Consider the following 18,884-nt stretch of genomic DNA (forward strand, 5'->3'; position numbering starts at 1 on the left):
GAAATCACATATACATAAGTATTCACAGCCTTTGCTCAATACTTTGTCGATGCACCTTTGGCAGCAATTACAGCCTCAAGTCTTTTTGAATATCTGTGAATACTTTCTGGATGCACTGTATATAAAACAAGTTAAACGTTCAAAACATAAAAAAAAACAAAGAACAAGCAACAGAGAGTCATTCATGAATAAAGCAAAGATAAAAAATGTAATACTAAATATGTAAAATAAATGAAAAAAAAGAATTAAATATGAGATCATTAAAGCTTTAAGCAGCTTCAGATGACTTGCAACAGTAAATGGGAGGAAAAACAATAATAGATGTGACTCTGGGCATGTCTAGGGATAGATAGATAGATAGATAGATAGATAGATAGATAGATAGATAGATAGATAGATAGATAGATAGATAGATAGATAGATAGATAGATAGATAGATAGATAGATAGATAGATAGATAGATAGATAGATAGATATGTCCCCAAGGGGAATTTAAAAACTTTAAAGAACCTCAAGAAAACAGGCTTATAGATGGGAGTAGGATGTGGTCAGATCTGCCCAGTTGTGCCACATTTTTACATTTAATGGCTTTTAACATTTCAATGTTATCCAAGCCAGACATTTTTATGTGTGTTTTTATGGGTGTTGTTTGCTTTTATTTATTTTTATTTTTTGGGCACTTCTGTAAAATTTTTATTTCCTCCTGGGATAAAATATAGTAATGTATAATCTAATCTTATCTAATGCAGGTGCAGTTATTGTGTGCATAAATGGAAAATGACACATGCTGAAGGAATTTTCCCTGGTTGAAGTCATCAGAAGTCATCACAATTCCAGGGTCAGGATGATTCATCATTAGAGTGTTCGTAACAGAGTGAGTCATTTCTGTTGCCAGTCTCAGGTTTAAATTTTTGCTCCATCCAATTGTCAAAATTTATGGCCAGTAGATTAGTGCCTTGCTTGCAAATGAGTTTACCACGTTTTCCTAATTTTTACACATATTTAGTTTCATGACTCTGGCTTCTTTCAGCAGTCTAAATACATGCCACTACTTAAGTTTATTTGGAGTGATTTAGGATGTGTGTTTGTATGTATAGTGGGTGCCTATAACCTTGAAGTAGAAAAGCATAGGGAGCTAAGTTTATGTTAAAAGGTGGAGTGGTGGCTCTGAGGCTAGGGATCTGCACTGGCAATCGCAAGGTTGCCAGTTCGAATCCCGTAAATGCCAATAGGGGCTCTGCTCTGTTGGGCACTTGAGCAAGGCCCTTAACCTGCAATTGCTGAGCGCTTTGAGTAGTGAGAAAAGTGCTATATAAATGCAAAGAATTATTATTATTAAAATCATACAGATGAATTAATGAATAAGGCACAAAAAAATGTATAGACATACTATGAAGAAGCAGTCTTTTTCTAACATTTGAAATGTAGAGAAAAGCCAAGCAAAATGACACCTTTTATTGGCTAACTAAAAAGATTACAATATGCAAGCTTTCGAGGCAACTCAGGCCCCTTCTTCAGGCAAATCTTGCCTGAAGAAGGGGCCTGAGTTGCCTCGAAAGCTTGCATATTGTAATCTTTTTAGTTAGCCAATAAAAGGTGTCATTTTGCTTGGCTTTTCCCTACATTCATAATGGCTAACACGGTACAACACCCTAGTACTAACATTTGAAAGTAACCCATGTTTCTAAGACACATTACCTGAAAAAATGTATGCCCCCTAGAGTGGCAGTTTTATTATAAGAGTAAGAATTCACTATGCAACATTGGTCAGTTTTTCTATACCATTTTAATACAAGACTTGTTATAGTTCTGGAAATTCTAAATCAAATGAAGAATTTGTGTGACCTGCAGATCAACTACATACACAGCTGTTGCAATCACTTATGCTTTAACAGTTGTCCACTTGGGATCTGATGGACTGCTTTCAAGCCTTACAAAACCTAAAGCCAATAGGTATCTGGAATCTAGTTTTAAACTGGCTGTGTGATCTCAGGAGCTGTAGCAACACAACCGCAAGGTTAACAGGGTTTATCTGCAGACTCCAGATACAGTAAATATGGTGCCTAGATATTAAGATGACTTTGAAAGTGACACCACTCATTTTCATTTCTTGATATTCTCTTAATAATGACTATGCACAGACAGTTCTGAATTCTTAGTTTACAACACTCTGGTGCTTGGTCTGGCACTCTAATGTGATTTTTTCAAGCAGGTGTCACCTGTACACAAACATTTGAGTTGTGTCTGTTCTTGTTAAAGGGGACACTCCAATTTATCTCAGCATGGGATGCTTGTCATATAGCTGCAAAATGAGGAAAGACAACTTAAAATGTAAATAATGTGCTGGAGCAGCAGATGTTTAAGTTGATTAAATGCACACTTTAAGTTTATTGGTTGTACAGGGTGAATTTTATTCTGCTTACCAATAAGCACACAACTTTGCCTCGGTTCATTGTGGTTACCCATCTATGTTGGTGAATAAGAAAGAGAACAGGTTTTCAATGACAACATGCATCATTTTATAGAATTGTTCTGCGGTTCATTTCTTCAATATGTTCTGCCAGGCCATTACAGACAATTATGAAATCCAAACACCTGTGGTGAGTACATTTCATTCTTTCCTGTCAACATTTATTCAGGATTCTATTGCAACTTTTGCTGAAGGGCATGCAGTTTAGTGAAACATTAAGAATTCTCCCATGCAAAATAAATATGAGCAATATCAGTATTTCATATAACAACACATAATTCATTTAAATAAAGGTGTTTAATCATACTTCATTTAAAAAATATTCCTTTTAAAACAAAGAAACATGAAAACTCACTAATGCATTAAATGAAGTTCAAAAGGAATACTTTGCAACATGTATACTATAGCAGTTTGAAATATTGGTTGATAGAATAATTTGTTTTATACTATAACAAAAATAGTTTAACTTCTGTATTATGATATACCAGACCACAACCACTTTCTAAAGTAATTTATGTCACCACTTGATGCATATAAAACCTTGATTGCTTGTTTCCATATATATATTTCAATAGTTAGATAATACAATACTTACCTGATGGACAGCTTCATCTGTGTTTGATTTTTAGTGATCTTACTAAAGCAACTATACTATAAAAACTAAAACACTGCAATTTAATGGACCCTAAAGGGTAAAATATTTGTAATTCCTTGTAAGATGCTGTGTTTGCATCAGGTAAATATTACACACATGGTAACTAATAGACCTTAACAATTCTTGCTAAAAGATCAAAACAGAAATGCTAACATATTAAGTACATGGCATCTGGAGGAGAGGAGAGTTCAAAAAGAAAAGCTGTCCAATATGCTGGAACTTTCTTATAAGATACAATAGAGAATCAGGTCGCACAGAAATTACAAAATCAAAACACATGAACATTTTGGCTTAATTTAGAGGGAATGCATACAAAAAGCCACGTCTGTACAAAGAATAGATAGTAGGTTAAAGTTGGATAAATAGCTGAAGTAGTTAATAAAAGAAATGACTAAATAAATCCATTTTTATAATTTGTAAACTTTTCCACCATTTTTAGTTCGCTCACAAGTTTACAGGCTTTTGGGTGCAAGCTTCTAAAGTGAATTAAAAAACATAGATGATAGAAGACAAGTAAAAAGTAGTCTTACAAAATATGGTCCTCATTTAAAATTCATCATCCTTTTCCTCTGCATCATAAACTTAAGAATTAATCAGACGTTTTTTATATTATGCACAGTATTCCACAGAAATACACTCCTTTCAGTGTAATTAACATTAAAATACTATACAAGATGAATTAATTAATGTATTCAGAAGGTAAATACAAAAGTTCAGTATACTGACTCAAGTGGTGTGTTACTTATATAATTCACACATTATCACGATACAGGGATATTTTTTCTCATGTAATGGAGGAATTTTGTCATGCCAGTTTGAACAGTTATGACAAAAGGGGCTTTTTGCAAGGCTAGAGCTGGCATCCCAAGATCTATAACTCTTGTGCTAAGTACTCAGCATTGACAGATATTGTGACTGCATTTTAATTTGAGCCATGCAAGTGTGTAAGAATATGTATATGATGAATCTAAAATGTGCAAAAGACCGGCCTCATCAGGGCAGTTGAGGAGAAATTAGACCGATGTGTTTTGCCCATGTGAAGATTTCATTAAAAGAAATCTGAATCATATACAGCATATTAGAACTTCATAAATGATGTTCATTGAAAGAAATATAGTAGTAATCCAAACTTCAAAGTTTAACTGACTGTGATAGCATAAGAGGAAAAAGTAAATGTACTTGATTTGCTCTGCTGATTATTAAGGAAGGAGTACTCTTTTAGTAGAAATTTGATTTAGCATTCTTTGCTAAAACCACTAAAATCTGTCCTGACTTTGCTTATGTGTGTTGTGGCTCAAAAGCAATTTTCTACTAGAGTGGGACACGAGGAGCACAAATGAGGAACAAAAGTGAAAGCACACAACCTGGAGACAAACAATTGGAATGATACTGTAGGCAAATGTCTGCACCACTACAGAAGACTAACTGGGTGCAGTAGGAGAACCCAGTCATACCAGTAGAATTCTTTAGATGCATCTTAACAATGTTGTGACAAATTGTGATGAAAGAAGTTAAGTCACAAAGGATAAGTACAGATGTAAATATTGCATCCGCATTTAAGGACAGTTTTTAGGGACAACTGCTTTCGTGCTTAAATAAGGTCAAGATAGATAGATAGATAGATACTTTATTAATGTGTAAAGCTTCATATAAATCCCAGACTGGAAAAACATCATTCAAAACTTGTAAGCATGAAGGGGGGATATAAACATTTTTAAAGTAAAACTTAACAGAGCAGCAGCAATTGGTCTATTCATATAGCGATTGCTATTTGTTGACCCTCAAGGACTGGTCGCTACCTGGATTTACTATATAGTTTTTGATTAAGGTGTATTCATTTGGGTACTGGAAGCAAAATATACTGTAATAATAATACAGATTCAAAAGAAATTATCAAAACCTTGCTTTTTATTCCCATTGGTGCATTATTTGTTATAGCAAAGCAAAACATCACAACATATGAAAGCTGATGTAAAATAAAGAGTTTTGCTTTAAGAATCAGTTATACCTGTGGTATTAAAGTATCTCTCTTTAAATGGAGATGTTACATATGACAATGTTTCCTTTAATTCTGGCAAGTTAAGTGTACCTAAAGTGTTTGCTGCAGTTCATTCCTTCCCCACCTGGGATCAAATCTCAGCCTTTCCTCCAACAATTTTAATGGCCCAACCAGATGAGATGATGAACGTCCATAGTTTGCATGTTTGACTAGTGTCTAACATATCACTACCCTCTGACGCCATTATCAATGAAAATATATTTAGATATAAAATTTATTTTATTTTAATATAAAACACAAATCTTATCTGTTGCACTCTTTATTCCTGTTTAAATGCTTCCATTCCCTAAAAACTGAGAAATGTGCAGGTTGAATCAGCACCCCTGATTCACTTTGAGGTCCTGAGTACACTCTTAAAAATAAAGGTGCCAGAATGATTATTTAGAGGTGCCATAGGGGAACCATTTTTGGTTCTCAAAAGACCCATCCATATGAAGGTTCCAGAAAGGATTTCATTTATTTATACAGGTAACACACTCCTTACAGTAAATAACCAAGAATAGATGGTAACAGAGTTGTGAAATACCAATGTGTCCTGATTTTAAAAGGACTGTCACTGCCTACTCTGTATATCTTCTGCTATGTAGCCTACCATACATTAAAGATTTTTTTTCTAAATATCAGTAAGTATAAACATCCAACTTGTATGTGTGCCATTTGAAAGCAGATGAGGAGACAGATACAATTCATATTGGGAATCTGCACTTAAATATGTTTTGTACTGAGTTTTCTTAACCACCTTGAGCAAGGGAAAGGTGCTGTATAAATGAAATGTATTATTTTTATTATTATTGTGTAAGTGGTAACTGATTGAGGTATCAAATTAAAGACACCTTACATCTGCAGGTATATGATGGTTTGAGAAGTGCAAAATATACAGCATCTCTGTAACCAAAAACTAAAATTAGAAAAGTCAGTGATGTGATTGTTAATAAGAATATTGTGTTTTTCTTAACTTGATTGACTAATTTGTATTTTAATTATTATGTGTTTCAACCGATTTTTATTTTTTAAGATTTAGCATGATTCCAAAGCACTGGTCGGAGTGGTGGCCCTGAGGCTAGGAATCTGCACTGGTAATCAGAAGGTTGCTTGTTCAAATCCTGTAAACACCAAAAGTGACTCTACTTCATTGGGCACCTGAGCAAGGCCCTTAACCTGCAATTGCTCAGTCCTGGTTATGACATTAATCTGCAACCAGCCCAGCATGTAGGCCCTTCAACCTGTTGGGAAAAATCTGGGGGTTGGTGGCAGAATTGGCACTCCAGCCACCATAAAAAACCACACACTGGTTCCATTCCATCTGAACTAGTGTGGTGCTGAGGTGTCACCCGTTGCATGGCAGCACTCGGGTCCTAATCTGGGATCCTGACTTGGTTTGTCATGTGGTGGGTGCGGTGTCCCTTTTGGATCCTCACGCATTTCCATTTATCGCAACAATGATCACAACACTGACCTGCTGCACTACAGTACAGTGCAACAGCTGCACTTCTTACCGCGAGACTGCAACAGGTGACAAACAGCCAAGCTCACCACCACAAGGGCTGTGCTTCCATTGATTAAAAATGTATTTGAAATGAGTAAATCTCTTCATCATCATCTTAGATTCCCCAAATCCTAGTCACAGGTTATTTGGCAGAAAAAGATTCTTATTCCTGAGCCAACATACTCTGCAACATATTTTACTTTCAGGTTATTCTTTGAACTTCTCGATAAAACTGTGAATTGCACTTGCATGAGTGGAATCTTTAAAATATAAACAATGAACCTGTCTTAGTTGAATCCAGCTAATTACACGACAAAACAATGGAAGCGTTTGCACTCCAGTTTTGTAAAGCATGGTATTTTATTTTCAGGTTGTAAAGCTGCTGTCTTCTGAGCAGTTTTTATTTAAATTGTTCGTTTTACTTGCATTAGATTAATCATTACAATAAAAAAACACTCGCCTATATTAGCTCAATGCAAACTGTGGTGTCATGGGTACTTTGGTTTTGTAAAACTGGACCTTTTACTTCCAGGTTGTTAAGCTAATGTCTTCTGTGCACTTATTGAAAATTGAATATTATTTGCTTTAGATACATTTTCCATTTGCTTAATCCAGTTCTGGTTTAGAGTCTACCCTGATAGCACATCCTTGGACAGGATATTGGTCAATCGCGGGGCTAACCAATTCACACACCAATTTGGGATTGCCTATTAACCAAACATACACATTATTGGGTCAAGTGGTAGAAAATTCGGCGTCACAGCCGCATAACATGGGGACGACATCCTGAACGCTGGATCCATTAGACGTATATATAATTAAAATAAAACCGGTCAGCTTGTAATTTCCGAATACAGCTAAATATATTGCTATAGGTACTTTGGTTTTGTAAAACATGATCTTGTTCCTGCTGTTTATTACAAATTAATTTATGCTTTTAAGAGCGTATTTTTGAGTAATGTTTCGTTATTGGCCGCATGTGGCTCTACGAGACAAGAGTACATTTTTTTTTTCATTTTATTGACACTCTCGTATAGGCATAAAAATAAAACTGGAGAGAACTAAATGAAATCTGGAACTCAAAGTTATAAAAAGAACATATAATATTAACATATTACTGATAGGATAAAAACGTTTTCCAGAAGAAACTCACAGGCTCTCTCCTGAAAGTGGGCTGTCCTTATCTGAAAGCCTGGCTCTCGTTTGAATGCAGTCGTTCATTCTTCCTTTAGTAAATTCCCCTATATATGTTTTGGTGGGTTTTTTTTCACATTTGTTGAAAAACGTACACGCGTTAAATTTCACCGCAATGTACTATCCATTGTCACTGTCTTGAGACCTGCCTCCTCTTGTCCCTGAGGACAACAGCTGAGTGCTGCTTGACTCCAGCATTCGCACTTCCCGCTTGATTTATTGCTACGGCCAACGGAACAGCTGGAAAGGCAGTGCCCGCCTCTAAACAGCATCCCTACCACTGATTGGTGCGCTCGTTTGTCCATTAGGGATTGACCCATCCCTTCACAGACTGGTGTTCGTCAAGCAGGCAGCCTCCCTCACTTCAGCTCGAGTCACTTATCGGGAGTTGTCTCGCAGTCTGTCACTCCCAAGACGCAGTGGGCAACACTAGCGGCACATCGGCATCATGAGAGAGATTGTTCACATACAGGCTGGTCAGTGCGGTAACCAGATTGGGACAAAGGTATGCCATGAATTTTTCTTTTCTTTCATTTTTTTTGTACTATTACTGCTAGTCATTCTTTACGTGGGTAAAGTGCTTTAAACTTTTAATTTCCGGGCGGTACTTTTTGTCTCTTATTTAAATAAAGATGTAAAATCTCCTCAAACACTTTTAATTTTCCACTACTGAGTTTGTAGAACTTCCTGCTCTGTTTGAATAGTTTTAACATTACCCCCAAAAAAGTCTTTTCTTCTCTTCAAATCAATGGCTGTTCAAGTAGACACCTTTCTCTTTCTAATTCTGTTCTTTAGTTCTGGGAAGTGATCAGTGATGAACATGGCACTGATCCAGCAGGAAATTATGTCGGTGATTCAGCCTTACAGCTGGAGAGGATCAACGTCTATTTCAATGAAGCGTCCTGTAAGTATGAGAAGCATATTGAAAAAAATGGGGCGGGGGTGGGGGCATATATGTCTTCTGGTTAGGGATGAGACCCAGGGCCTGACATCTCTGAGCAGCTTTGTGTAAAAAAGACGTGCCAACAGCCGACAGTCCAAGGGATGGGCTGGGAGGAGGGGTGGTTTTGTGGAAGAGAGTCACATGCTTCACAGGGTGTCTGCCACAACGTGCTTCAAAGTTTGAAACAAAGTTCACGGCATTGCTCATCAGGAGCTTAGTATGAAGGCAGACTATGAGCTGGAAACTTGGATTAGGAAGGAAACACTTCTGAGAGAGTACAGTTCATTGAGGTGTCCTGAGATTTGATGAATTTGTTATTTCAATTTTCCTAAGTTAGATAAGTCTTGGATGTACTTTGAATCATCATGACTAAGAAAATGTTTCATGGTTGAATCAGATGTTGGCTATTCATTCCAGCCAAATAGTGCATGTAAATTTATTCACTTTATTTGATAACTGAAAGGCAAATTCCAAAACTCAATTAGTCCATTCAGCTGAGCTGTGCATTTTTCATTGAGTGGGTTTTGGAAATTCTTATAAATTAATTACATTATCATCATGCAAACATACTGACTTTCCTCTTATATTACAATTAATAAATGCAGGTTAACAACATAGCACTTGTCTTAAAAATGACCTCAGTGGTTCAATTAAGATGTAGAACTGTGTCATTCATCTGTATAATACCATGACAGTGGTCAGCACTGCAGCTTTGTAGCTCATTGAAAGCAAGTTCAAATTCTGGCCTGGTCACTGCCTACATGTTTTTTTTTTCTCCAGGAACACTAGTTTTCATTGCACATCTCAAAGACATGCTTCTCAGATTAAGTAAAAAGTTTAAAATGTCCCTTTATATGTGTGTGTATAGCCTGTGCTGGACTGCACTCCACCCAGGTTTGGTTTCTGCTGCTAGATTAGGATAAAGCAGGTTCAGTAAAATGTTGGTACAATTGTCTTGATAAAAGTAATCATTTTTGGGAGTGGACTGTATGTAACTGACCACAGTTGCTTTTTTGCCTTCTGCTTGATGTACTAATACTTTCCCATACCGTTCTGTTACTCTGTTGATATCACTAAGCTGGGTCTTTTGAAATTAAATCCACGTGCCCTGAAAAGCAAAGGCCACCATTTCAGAGTGTTACCAGTTTCTATCTCCTGTGTCTGCTGGCGACATTACAAAAACAGTTAGAAAATTAGGTGGATATTTTTACCAGTGTGGGTGGTTTCTGCATTATTGTTTAAACTTTTCTGACTCTGTTTTTTACAATACATGGTAATAGGGAACTACAGCCAGTTTCAGCAGTAAAATGCGACGAAACAGCCCTGAAAATAATTCTTACAATATACATATATTTAAAACTATTGCTGATTTTGCAAAGTCCAGCAGGTGTGGCTAAGAATATAAATCAATTCATCTGCTAGTACTTGCATTATACAAGAAAGAGCACATGATTATTGGAGGTTTGCAAATGAAGGTTAAATTTGCATAACTACTAGCATATCTTGTTTACTTCTCCCACCTTGCATATATACTTATTTATTTTTATAGCCCACACCACTGTTTTTTTGTTTTTGAGCAAATTTCTTCTGATAGCTAATCTTTTACCATATCATGCCAGAGAATGGTGAATGGACTAAGACCCTGGATCCTTGTCAGATGTGTTGCTGATAATTGCTATCAGAAGGATTACATGTGCACACTCACATACAGAGAACCAGCAAACATTGCATATTTCCTTAAGCAAATTCCTGCTTTTGTTCTTCACAAAACCAATATTCTGCTGCAAAATATATTTGCTAATCAGCTATATGAAGGTGAATGACACCTGTGTGAAATGTGGCTTTGTGTGTAAATGTTCTTTCTTATTTATCTTGCTCATTCTTAACTAACTTTGTTTACCTCTGTACTTCACTTTCTCTCTCCTCAGCCCAGAAGTATGTTCCCAGAGCTGTTCTTGTGGACCTAGAGCCTGGTACCATGGATAGTGTTCGATCTGGGCCATTTGGTCAACTGTTCAGACCTGACAATTTTATCTTTGGTAAGTACTTCACTTCAGTAGTCTGCTCAAAGCTTTTAAACATTTATATAGTTTTTCTTTTATTTGTGTCAGTGCTGCATAATTACAGTAATTCAAATGCATTATTTTGTTAAATGCTTCAGTCACTTTATCTTTTTAGCCTATATATTAAAGTCATGTAAACATTATAAATGCAGAGCACTGTCAAGTTAGGTGTGCTGGGCATGGGGGAGCGGGATACAAGAGTGCATAGTTCACATGAGCAAGAAAGACGCAAGTCTTCATTAAAATAATGAAGTATTATCATCCACTAATATAGGAACATAAAAGCATTCTAATGAGAAAAGAGAGCTCACTTGCTTTCAATTATGCTGCTAGACTAAAGCTGTGGGGAAAATAACATAACTTCAAAACTCGACTTTTTTCAAATTGATGTGGTTTAAGAGTTACCAGACTGTGGGAATGTGCAACTTTATCAGCTCTGTCATAGATGTTGTTTTTATATATATAGAATGTGCGTATACCCAATTTAGGAAGCACACCAGACTGAAAATATGCATGTGTGGCCCATCCTGTTAGCAGGACAGAAACTTCCCCTTGCATGCCAAAATACTACTCAGATGATGTCATCTGAATATTATAATTTTCCATAACCATGCTTTGTACTATACTAGGCTTGAGAAGATCTTATGACTAAGAAAAACAAGTATGGAGGTAAAAAACGGCTGTGGATACAGTTTTTGTGTTTCTGTATATTATACCTTGGGAGAACTGGCACACTTCACATACTCACAAACAATGTTTAGCCTTTTTTATTAGCTCCATGGCTTTCTGTTTTAAAGAGAAAAATATTTAGTAATGCCCCTTTACAGGTTTAACAGGAGAATGAAAAGCCTCTTAATTTTACTCTTACAAACCTTTATCTTGTTACTTAGAAAGCAAATGATTATAAAGTTGAGCCCAAGGTTTTGCCATCATTTGAAGGTGTCCAAAACTGTTTCGGACAGAGTTATTTTCTGAATCCCTCCAGGTAGCAAATTGAGACAGTCATGCTCTTCTCTTCCACTTATACATGGTAATGTAGACATGATCTCCATGGGACCAGTACTTCTGGTCATCAGGGGCAAGGCCAGCTTTATCTTAGTTGTCTCAAAGCCTTTATCAAGGCAATCTGGAATAATATTGATCTGGTTGTTGTAAGACTTTTCTTTAAATGCGAGTGATTGCAGCTCTCCAGGTGTGGGCCAGTACATGCTCATATAGTAAATTGTAGTCTAGGATTTTGGTTAAGATGGTGTTATATTGGTATTAAAAGTGTGATAGTTTTTCCCAGTAGAGAGTGAATAAACTAATTAGAATGTTTAACAAATTTAAGGAGTGATGCATTGAGAGTCACAACCCTACAGTGACAAAGACTGATAGTAGCTTTCCTTTATCTCAGCACACTTGTTTTCACTCCCTGACTGGGATGATCAGCATAGAGTGATAACAAAGTCCATAAAAGGACAAGCCTATGGTATGCTACAAACCATTTTATCACAGGTTACCCAAAGGTCTGGTACATGACATGGGACTGGTCCAGCAGGATGTATATATCATAAGAACATCCAACACTGTTTACTGGGGTATGTAAATGGACATTTCCAGGGAGCTGGTATGACTTGGTATAGTGCATCGGAAGTAGTTTCCTTTGGGCCATTTGAGTGAAACAGAGATTACTTATGGGGACTGGCAGAATGCCCAGGACACCCACATTCCCAAGTCCAGATTTCAACAGAAGTATTGTGCTGACATGGGGAGGGCTGTTCATACAAGACATAACAAATCTGGAGATGCTGAACCGGTTTTGTAGCATACTTCTAAATAAACTATAGGAAACATTTGGAATATTAAAGTACTGATTCACAAATGGATATTTTTTTTAATAAATGTGCTTTTTAATGAATAATGAAACTATATAAATATATAAATGGTATGTTCACTACATCTGTTCAGGTCATCAGCTTGAGTGACCCAGTGGTTAGCATTGCTGCCTCACAGCTCTAACTGACCGAGTTTGAATTTCAACCTGATTTTTCTGTGTGTGAAGTCTGCATGTTGGGCCTTTGTCTCAGTGCTCTGGTTTTCAACCCACATCCCAAAGACTCAAGTGTTAGAATGAATTGCTGCACAGAATTGGCCCTGCGGGAACTGGGAATTTATCTAGGATTGGCTCCTACCTTACATCCAATGCTATCTGATTAGAATAGTAAAACCACAATCAACTGACTGTTATAAATCCAGTAAAGCAATTCACATCTTTCAGTTTTATTGATGAAAAAAGCACAAATGGACTTAACTGTTTTTGGTCAAGAAATTAGTTATGTTATTAAATAACAATATGTAGGATCTCATTATGATATTATGGAGAATAACACAGAATTGGCCTGGACTGCCATGCTGCTCAAGCAGATTAATGCTTTGTTGAGCAGATGTGGACATTACCTTGTTCTAGGCCGACTTGTGGAGACATCCGATGTTTTTCTTGGGTTAATGACTTATTTAGCTCAGTGTATTATCCAGATGTGTTTCATTTATATTTGAGTGCTTATGACACCATTAGCAAAAACATACTTTAACTCTGTAGGGAAGACAAACACTAATTCTTTCTTTTTTACTTAAAAGGGTTGGAAATGACAATTATCTTTCAAAGAGGAGCTCAACTTCTACTTTATATGTTAAAAGAGTGGCTTTATTAATATTATATCTGGTATCAAGATGAATTACACCGATACTACATAACACTGTATGACTTTTCTAAGCTCTGTACATTTTACTTTTAATGCCCACATCTTCGTAAGTTGGTAGCTAGGTTTCCTGTTATTGATATATTATAACTATTGTCCCTGCAGGAAAACCGGATAAAGTACACCTGAAAAACACGTTTTTTTTAAACACATTTTGCCTGTTGTGGTAACTAACTCCTCAAACAAACCCAATTTAAACCCAGTGAAGTACTTGACACTCTGCTATGAAGCATCTGAGGAGTTAATATCAAGATTAACTTCAAAACAGATGTAACGTTTTTCTCTTTTCATCCCCCCCACCCTAAATCTACACTGCATATTCACTTCAGGGCACAGAGCTGGGAGCAAGGCTACAGATAACCCTGGACGGTATGCCACTCACTTGCAGGGCAGACTCACTCACACCAGACCACTTGAGATTTACAAATTAAGCTAACATGGATGCCCTTGGGGTTTGGGAGGTAAACTAGAGCACCACACAAAGAGAATATGCAAACTCCACATGAGTGGAGCCTGGAGGTAGGATTCAAAACCAAGGACTCTGTAGCCATAAGGAAGAAATGCCAAATGCCACAGGACTGTGCCCATTCCTACACTGCTATGCTTTGTGGATATTTATGGCCGAGTCCAGCACTTGATGATTATCTGTGAAAATGAAGGTGTTGTTTTAGTTATCCATGCACCTTTTTAATTACCAGATAGCTGAGAGATTAACTGAAGTGATGGCCACAAATCATGATTGCTAAACACTTTCATCTGAAACTGATGCTCTTGTGAAAGACTGTCATGCCAAGTAAGAAATCATATTAACAAGAAATCAAAGCTAAAGCAGTGACATAGGTAAGGTGGCCTTCCACTCTTACAGTAAATTTAACCAAAAAGTGAACCCACTTCTAAAAACTCACAGAAGAAAAACATTTTCTTTTATAAAAGAAAAACAAGTCAGGTAAACTGGGTTAATGAATGGCTGCCCTGCTCAATCAGGGTTAGTAGTGGACCAGAGCACTTAAGTTTATTATTTAAAGGGACTGATTTGTGCCTAATCCATGATTTTTTGCTGCTCTGTGCCAATTGTTTCTGGGCTAGGCCTCATGCCATTTCTGCCTTGAACTTGATTAAGAGGGTCTGTATGTTAGGATGACTTAATTTAATTCTAGAATCCCTTCACTGTACTGTCTAGAAATAATTTTTAAAAATCTCCAGGTTGACTCACTATTCAGTTTTCTGAACTTGTTTCTGTTTTAAAACAAAATTGCATTTTTATGTGGTTAAAGCTTAAACTTTGTGATCCGAGTGCCAGCAGATGCACTTGACAGAGCAGACTGTTTCTTTTTTTTAGCCTATTCAGCATTGTCCACCAGTTAGCCATCTGCACAGCTGTTAGGAAGAGGATGTGTGGAATGCTTACATCCCCCATAGCTTCAAAACCAGAGCTCTCGGGTTTCACCATAATATCCCAGCATTGTGGACACAAGATTATTCAGTTCTAAAAAAAAAGTTTCAAAAAACATCTCCCGAGTAGTTCCACAATGGGGAGTGCTTTAAATGTAAAGGATAAAAGTTTTAAATTTTCCTAATCTGCCTCCCACTCACTTCACGGACTTTTTGGAAGGGTGTTACATTTGTTTGTCTCCAACAGTTAATGAAGTCAGTGGGCCCAGTGATAGACTAGCACCTCACCTAGTGCTGCCAGGACAGGCTGTGGCTCCCCATGACCTTGAATTGGATTAAGCAGGAGTTACCCACAGACTTTGTGATGGGCTGAAATAAACCGATGCAGACCTTTATAACACATTGGAGAACTTCCAGTTAGTGAATGGGTGAAGTAATGCCAACAATATTCAGCCAAGCCGTAACACTCAAGACTCCAGCTCAGTGGAATCAGCAGTCTTGGTGTGTGTGTGTGTGTGAGTGAGTGATCCACAAACCACCACTGCACCAGCGTGGCAAATGACATAAGTGCCTTCATTCATGTGACTGTTTTTGTTTAGTAAAAACTAGTGTTGATTGGCAAAAGTATTTTTTGCAGAGAATTTGCTGGGTTCGTCAGTGACCCTATTCACTGAATTTTTCCCTGAAAATATGCTCTGGAACTATCTTAGGCAAACTTTTTTTCCCACCATGATTTGCTAGGCTAGTGTGGCATCACAGAGCCATAGCCGCCACATTGGGTGGAGATGTCAATATCCAATCTGCACTGTCTGCTCAATTTGTTTGGCACAGGACCTTCATGTGTGCATGAATAATTTAAGGGTGTATGCATGCACATGTAATGTCTCTACCCAACCCAATTTGCAATCTACATACGTTAAAAACAAACAAACAAAAAAACCCCAAAAACATTCAATGTACTTAACATCACACAACTCACAGCACCTTTATTTCAGGAGTACATTAGCTGATTACTATAAAAACACTTTGTTGTTCTGCACAGTTTAAGCATGTTATGCTTCTCACCATCTAGTGCAGATTGGGGAGTGACAGGGACAGCCCCCTTGAATATTTAACGCTGGTCCTTGGCATCACAGGGTCCATGGGTGTTAGTTACTCTTAGTGATAGGAGCTTGGGAGACACAGAGTGATGTAAAGGACTCAGAGTATAATTTTGTTTTAGGGAGGCATGGTGGCACAGTGGTTAGCACTGCTGCCTCACAGCTCAGGCCACAGCTTTTTGACCCTAATAGTCAATCCAGCATAGGTGGCAGAAACTTGCCTATCCCTCAGGAGACACTTAAAAGACCACCACACCATTGTGATCCACTCAACACTAGTTCATTTTTCTCCTTCCCCATTGACTTCAATGCATTTTGACAAGTTCACCGAAATTCCCTAACCTTGCCACATTTTCACTGAGCTCATGGGGTTCACTCACCATTAGTCAGAACTATGGCCTCAGATCTGAAGTTTCTAATTCTCATCCAGTATATGTCAACTGCACCAGTGGACTGCTCATAGCGGCACCAGGCTTTTTAAACCAAGACAGGGAAGGCAGATTAAATCATGTGGGGAAAAAATATATAGATGCTGGCTTTGTGTCCCCACATTAGATCATGTTAACCATAGGCTGTGTCTTGTTAATCAGAAACATAAGAGGAAGAAGGGACAACATGATTTGAAAAGTTCAGCTTGAATGGAAAATACACGTTTTACTCCACAAATACAGCAAACATAAAACATCAGTTTTCTCAAATGTCAGTGCAGCAACATCAAAGGGCAGGACATCAGGCTGATATTTGACTAGAATTAAGCTACTTGGTGTGTACAGCTGGCCCTGTCAGACTGAACGGGCCTTAGGATATTCTGCCTTGCATCCACTGCAGGCCAAATAGATACTAGCCCCCCGCAATTCTGTAATGGGAAATGCAGATTCAAACAATAATATGACCAAATAGATACCTGAGCAGCTTTAGAAGATAGTGTGGGTGCAGCGTTATTCATTCACCGTTCACCATTCATCCAGGCCTAAAAAGAAATTTAGTTTGATTATTTGGCAGAATATGAAAAAAACAGTAGAAACAGAACATTTGTTTAAATAGCTTTCATTAGTAGCGAAAATATCAAGGCTATTAAAAAATGAAAAAATCTAAAGGTTAAAAGCACAATGTTTGAGCTGTTCTTTGAATCTATAGATGAATGCTGAAGGAATTAAAAAAAAATGAAATGATTGACAAAAAGAATACAAAATAAAGGGAAAATGGTGGACATTCTTTCATTTATTAAATGTTCATCAGCCAAGAGGACTGAACATGCTGGTAAAAATTCTCTTGTATTTGCAGGTCAAACAGGTGCAGGCAACAACTGGGCAAAGGGCCATTACACAGAGGGGGCTGAGCTGGTGGACTCCGTGCTGGACATAGTGAGGAAGGAGTGTGAACACTGCGACTGTCTACAGGGGTTTCAGCTAACTCATTCCCTTGGGGGAGGCACAGGCTCTGGCATGGGCACACTGCTCATCAGCAAAATCAGAGAGGAATACCCTGACCGAATTATGAACACCTTCAGCGTAATGCCATCCCCCAAAGTATCAGACACTGTAGTTGAACCTTACAATGCCACTCTGTCCGTACATCAGTTAGTGGAGAACACAGATGAGACATACTGCATTGATAACGAGGCCCTTTATGATATCTGTTTCCGTACTCTCAAGCTCACAACTCCTACCTATGGTGACCTAAACCATCTGGTGTCTGCAACCATGAGTGGGGTTACTACTTCACTGAGATTTCCAGGTCAACTGAATGCTGATCTTCGAAAGCTGGCAGTCAACATGGTTCCATTCCCTCGTCTACATTTCTTCATGCCTGGTTTTGCACCCCTCACAGCCAGAGGCAGCCAGCAGTACCGTGCTCTTACAGTCCCTGAGCTCACACAACAAATGTTTGATGCTAGAAATATGATGGCAGCCTGTGACCCTCGGCATGGACGTTACCTGACAGTTGCTACGGTTTTCCGGGGTCCCATGTCAATGAAAGAAGTTGATGAGCAGATGCTGGCAATCCAGAATAAGAATAGTAGCTACTTTGTGGAATGGATCCCCAACAACGTTAAAGTAGCAGTGTGTGATATTCCACCCCGTGGTCTCAAGATGGCCTCCACTTTTATCGGCAACAGTACTGCAATTCAGGAGTTGTTCAAACGCATATCAGAGCAGTTTTCTGCCATGTTCAGGAGGAAGGCCTTCCTTCACTGGTTCACTGGAGAAGGGATGGATGAGATGGAGTTCACAGAGGCAGAAAGCAACATGAATGATCTGGTTTCAGAATATCAACAGTACCAAGAGGCCACGGCCAATGATGGGGAAGAGACCTTTGAGGATGATGATGAAGAGGTCAATGAAGAGTGAAAGTCACTCAGCAAATTGTCCTCCATGGCGTAGTGGTTTTTTTTCTAAAATAAACAGGAATGTTTGGGAATGCTGTGTTTTTAATAGTTCTGACCTAGTTTGATTGTGCTGAACCTTAACACGAGTGTATGAACTGTTTTCTATACTGGAATATAACATCTTTCTGACTGAAAAGTGGGGGTATCAATAAAACATCTAAGAACAATTTGTGGAGAAAAGATTTTCAAATGTCTGCATTTTTGTCATTTGGTAATTAACGATATGCTTTAAGTGCAAAATTCCTCAAACACCCACCACTGCATAAAAAGATATGTACAAGGTGCACTAAATCCAGTTTTTCAAGCAGAAAATAATGAAAACATGTTTCTGCAAAAGCCAATTGTTTTAATTTTAGTTCCTTTTTTTAAAAAAAAAATCAACAAAAACTCTA

The 18,884-nt window shown here is 37.7% G+C and overlaps 1 protein-coding gene across 1 annotated transcript; it reads left to right on the top strand.

Annotated features, from left to right (window-relative positions):
• Positions 1-8,201: 8,201 nt before the first annotated feature.
• Positions 8,202-18,674, top strand: tubb6 (tubulin, beta 6 class V). The gene is made up of 4 exons (XM_028803782.2): positions 8,202-8,369; positions 8,660-8,768; positions 10,736-10,846; positions 17,388-18,674. Exons 1-4 carry the CDS (start codon positions 8,313-8,315, stop codon positions 18,452-18,454), a joined length of 1,344 nt encoding a protein of 447 aa, XP_028659615.1. The 5' UTR covers positions 8,202-8,312; the 3' UTR covers positions 18,455-18,674.
• Positions 18,675-18,884: the final 210 nt, after the last annotated feature.

This window comes from Erpetoichthys calabaricus, chromosome 6 (genome assembly GCF_900747795.2).
Source record: "Erpetoichthys calabaricus chromosome 6, fErpCal1.3, whole genome shotgun sequence".
NCBI classification, from domain to species: domain Eukaryota; kingdom Metazoa; phylum Chordata; class Cladistia; order Polypteriformes; family Polypteridae; genus Erpetoichthys; species Erpetoichthys calabaricus.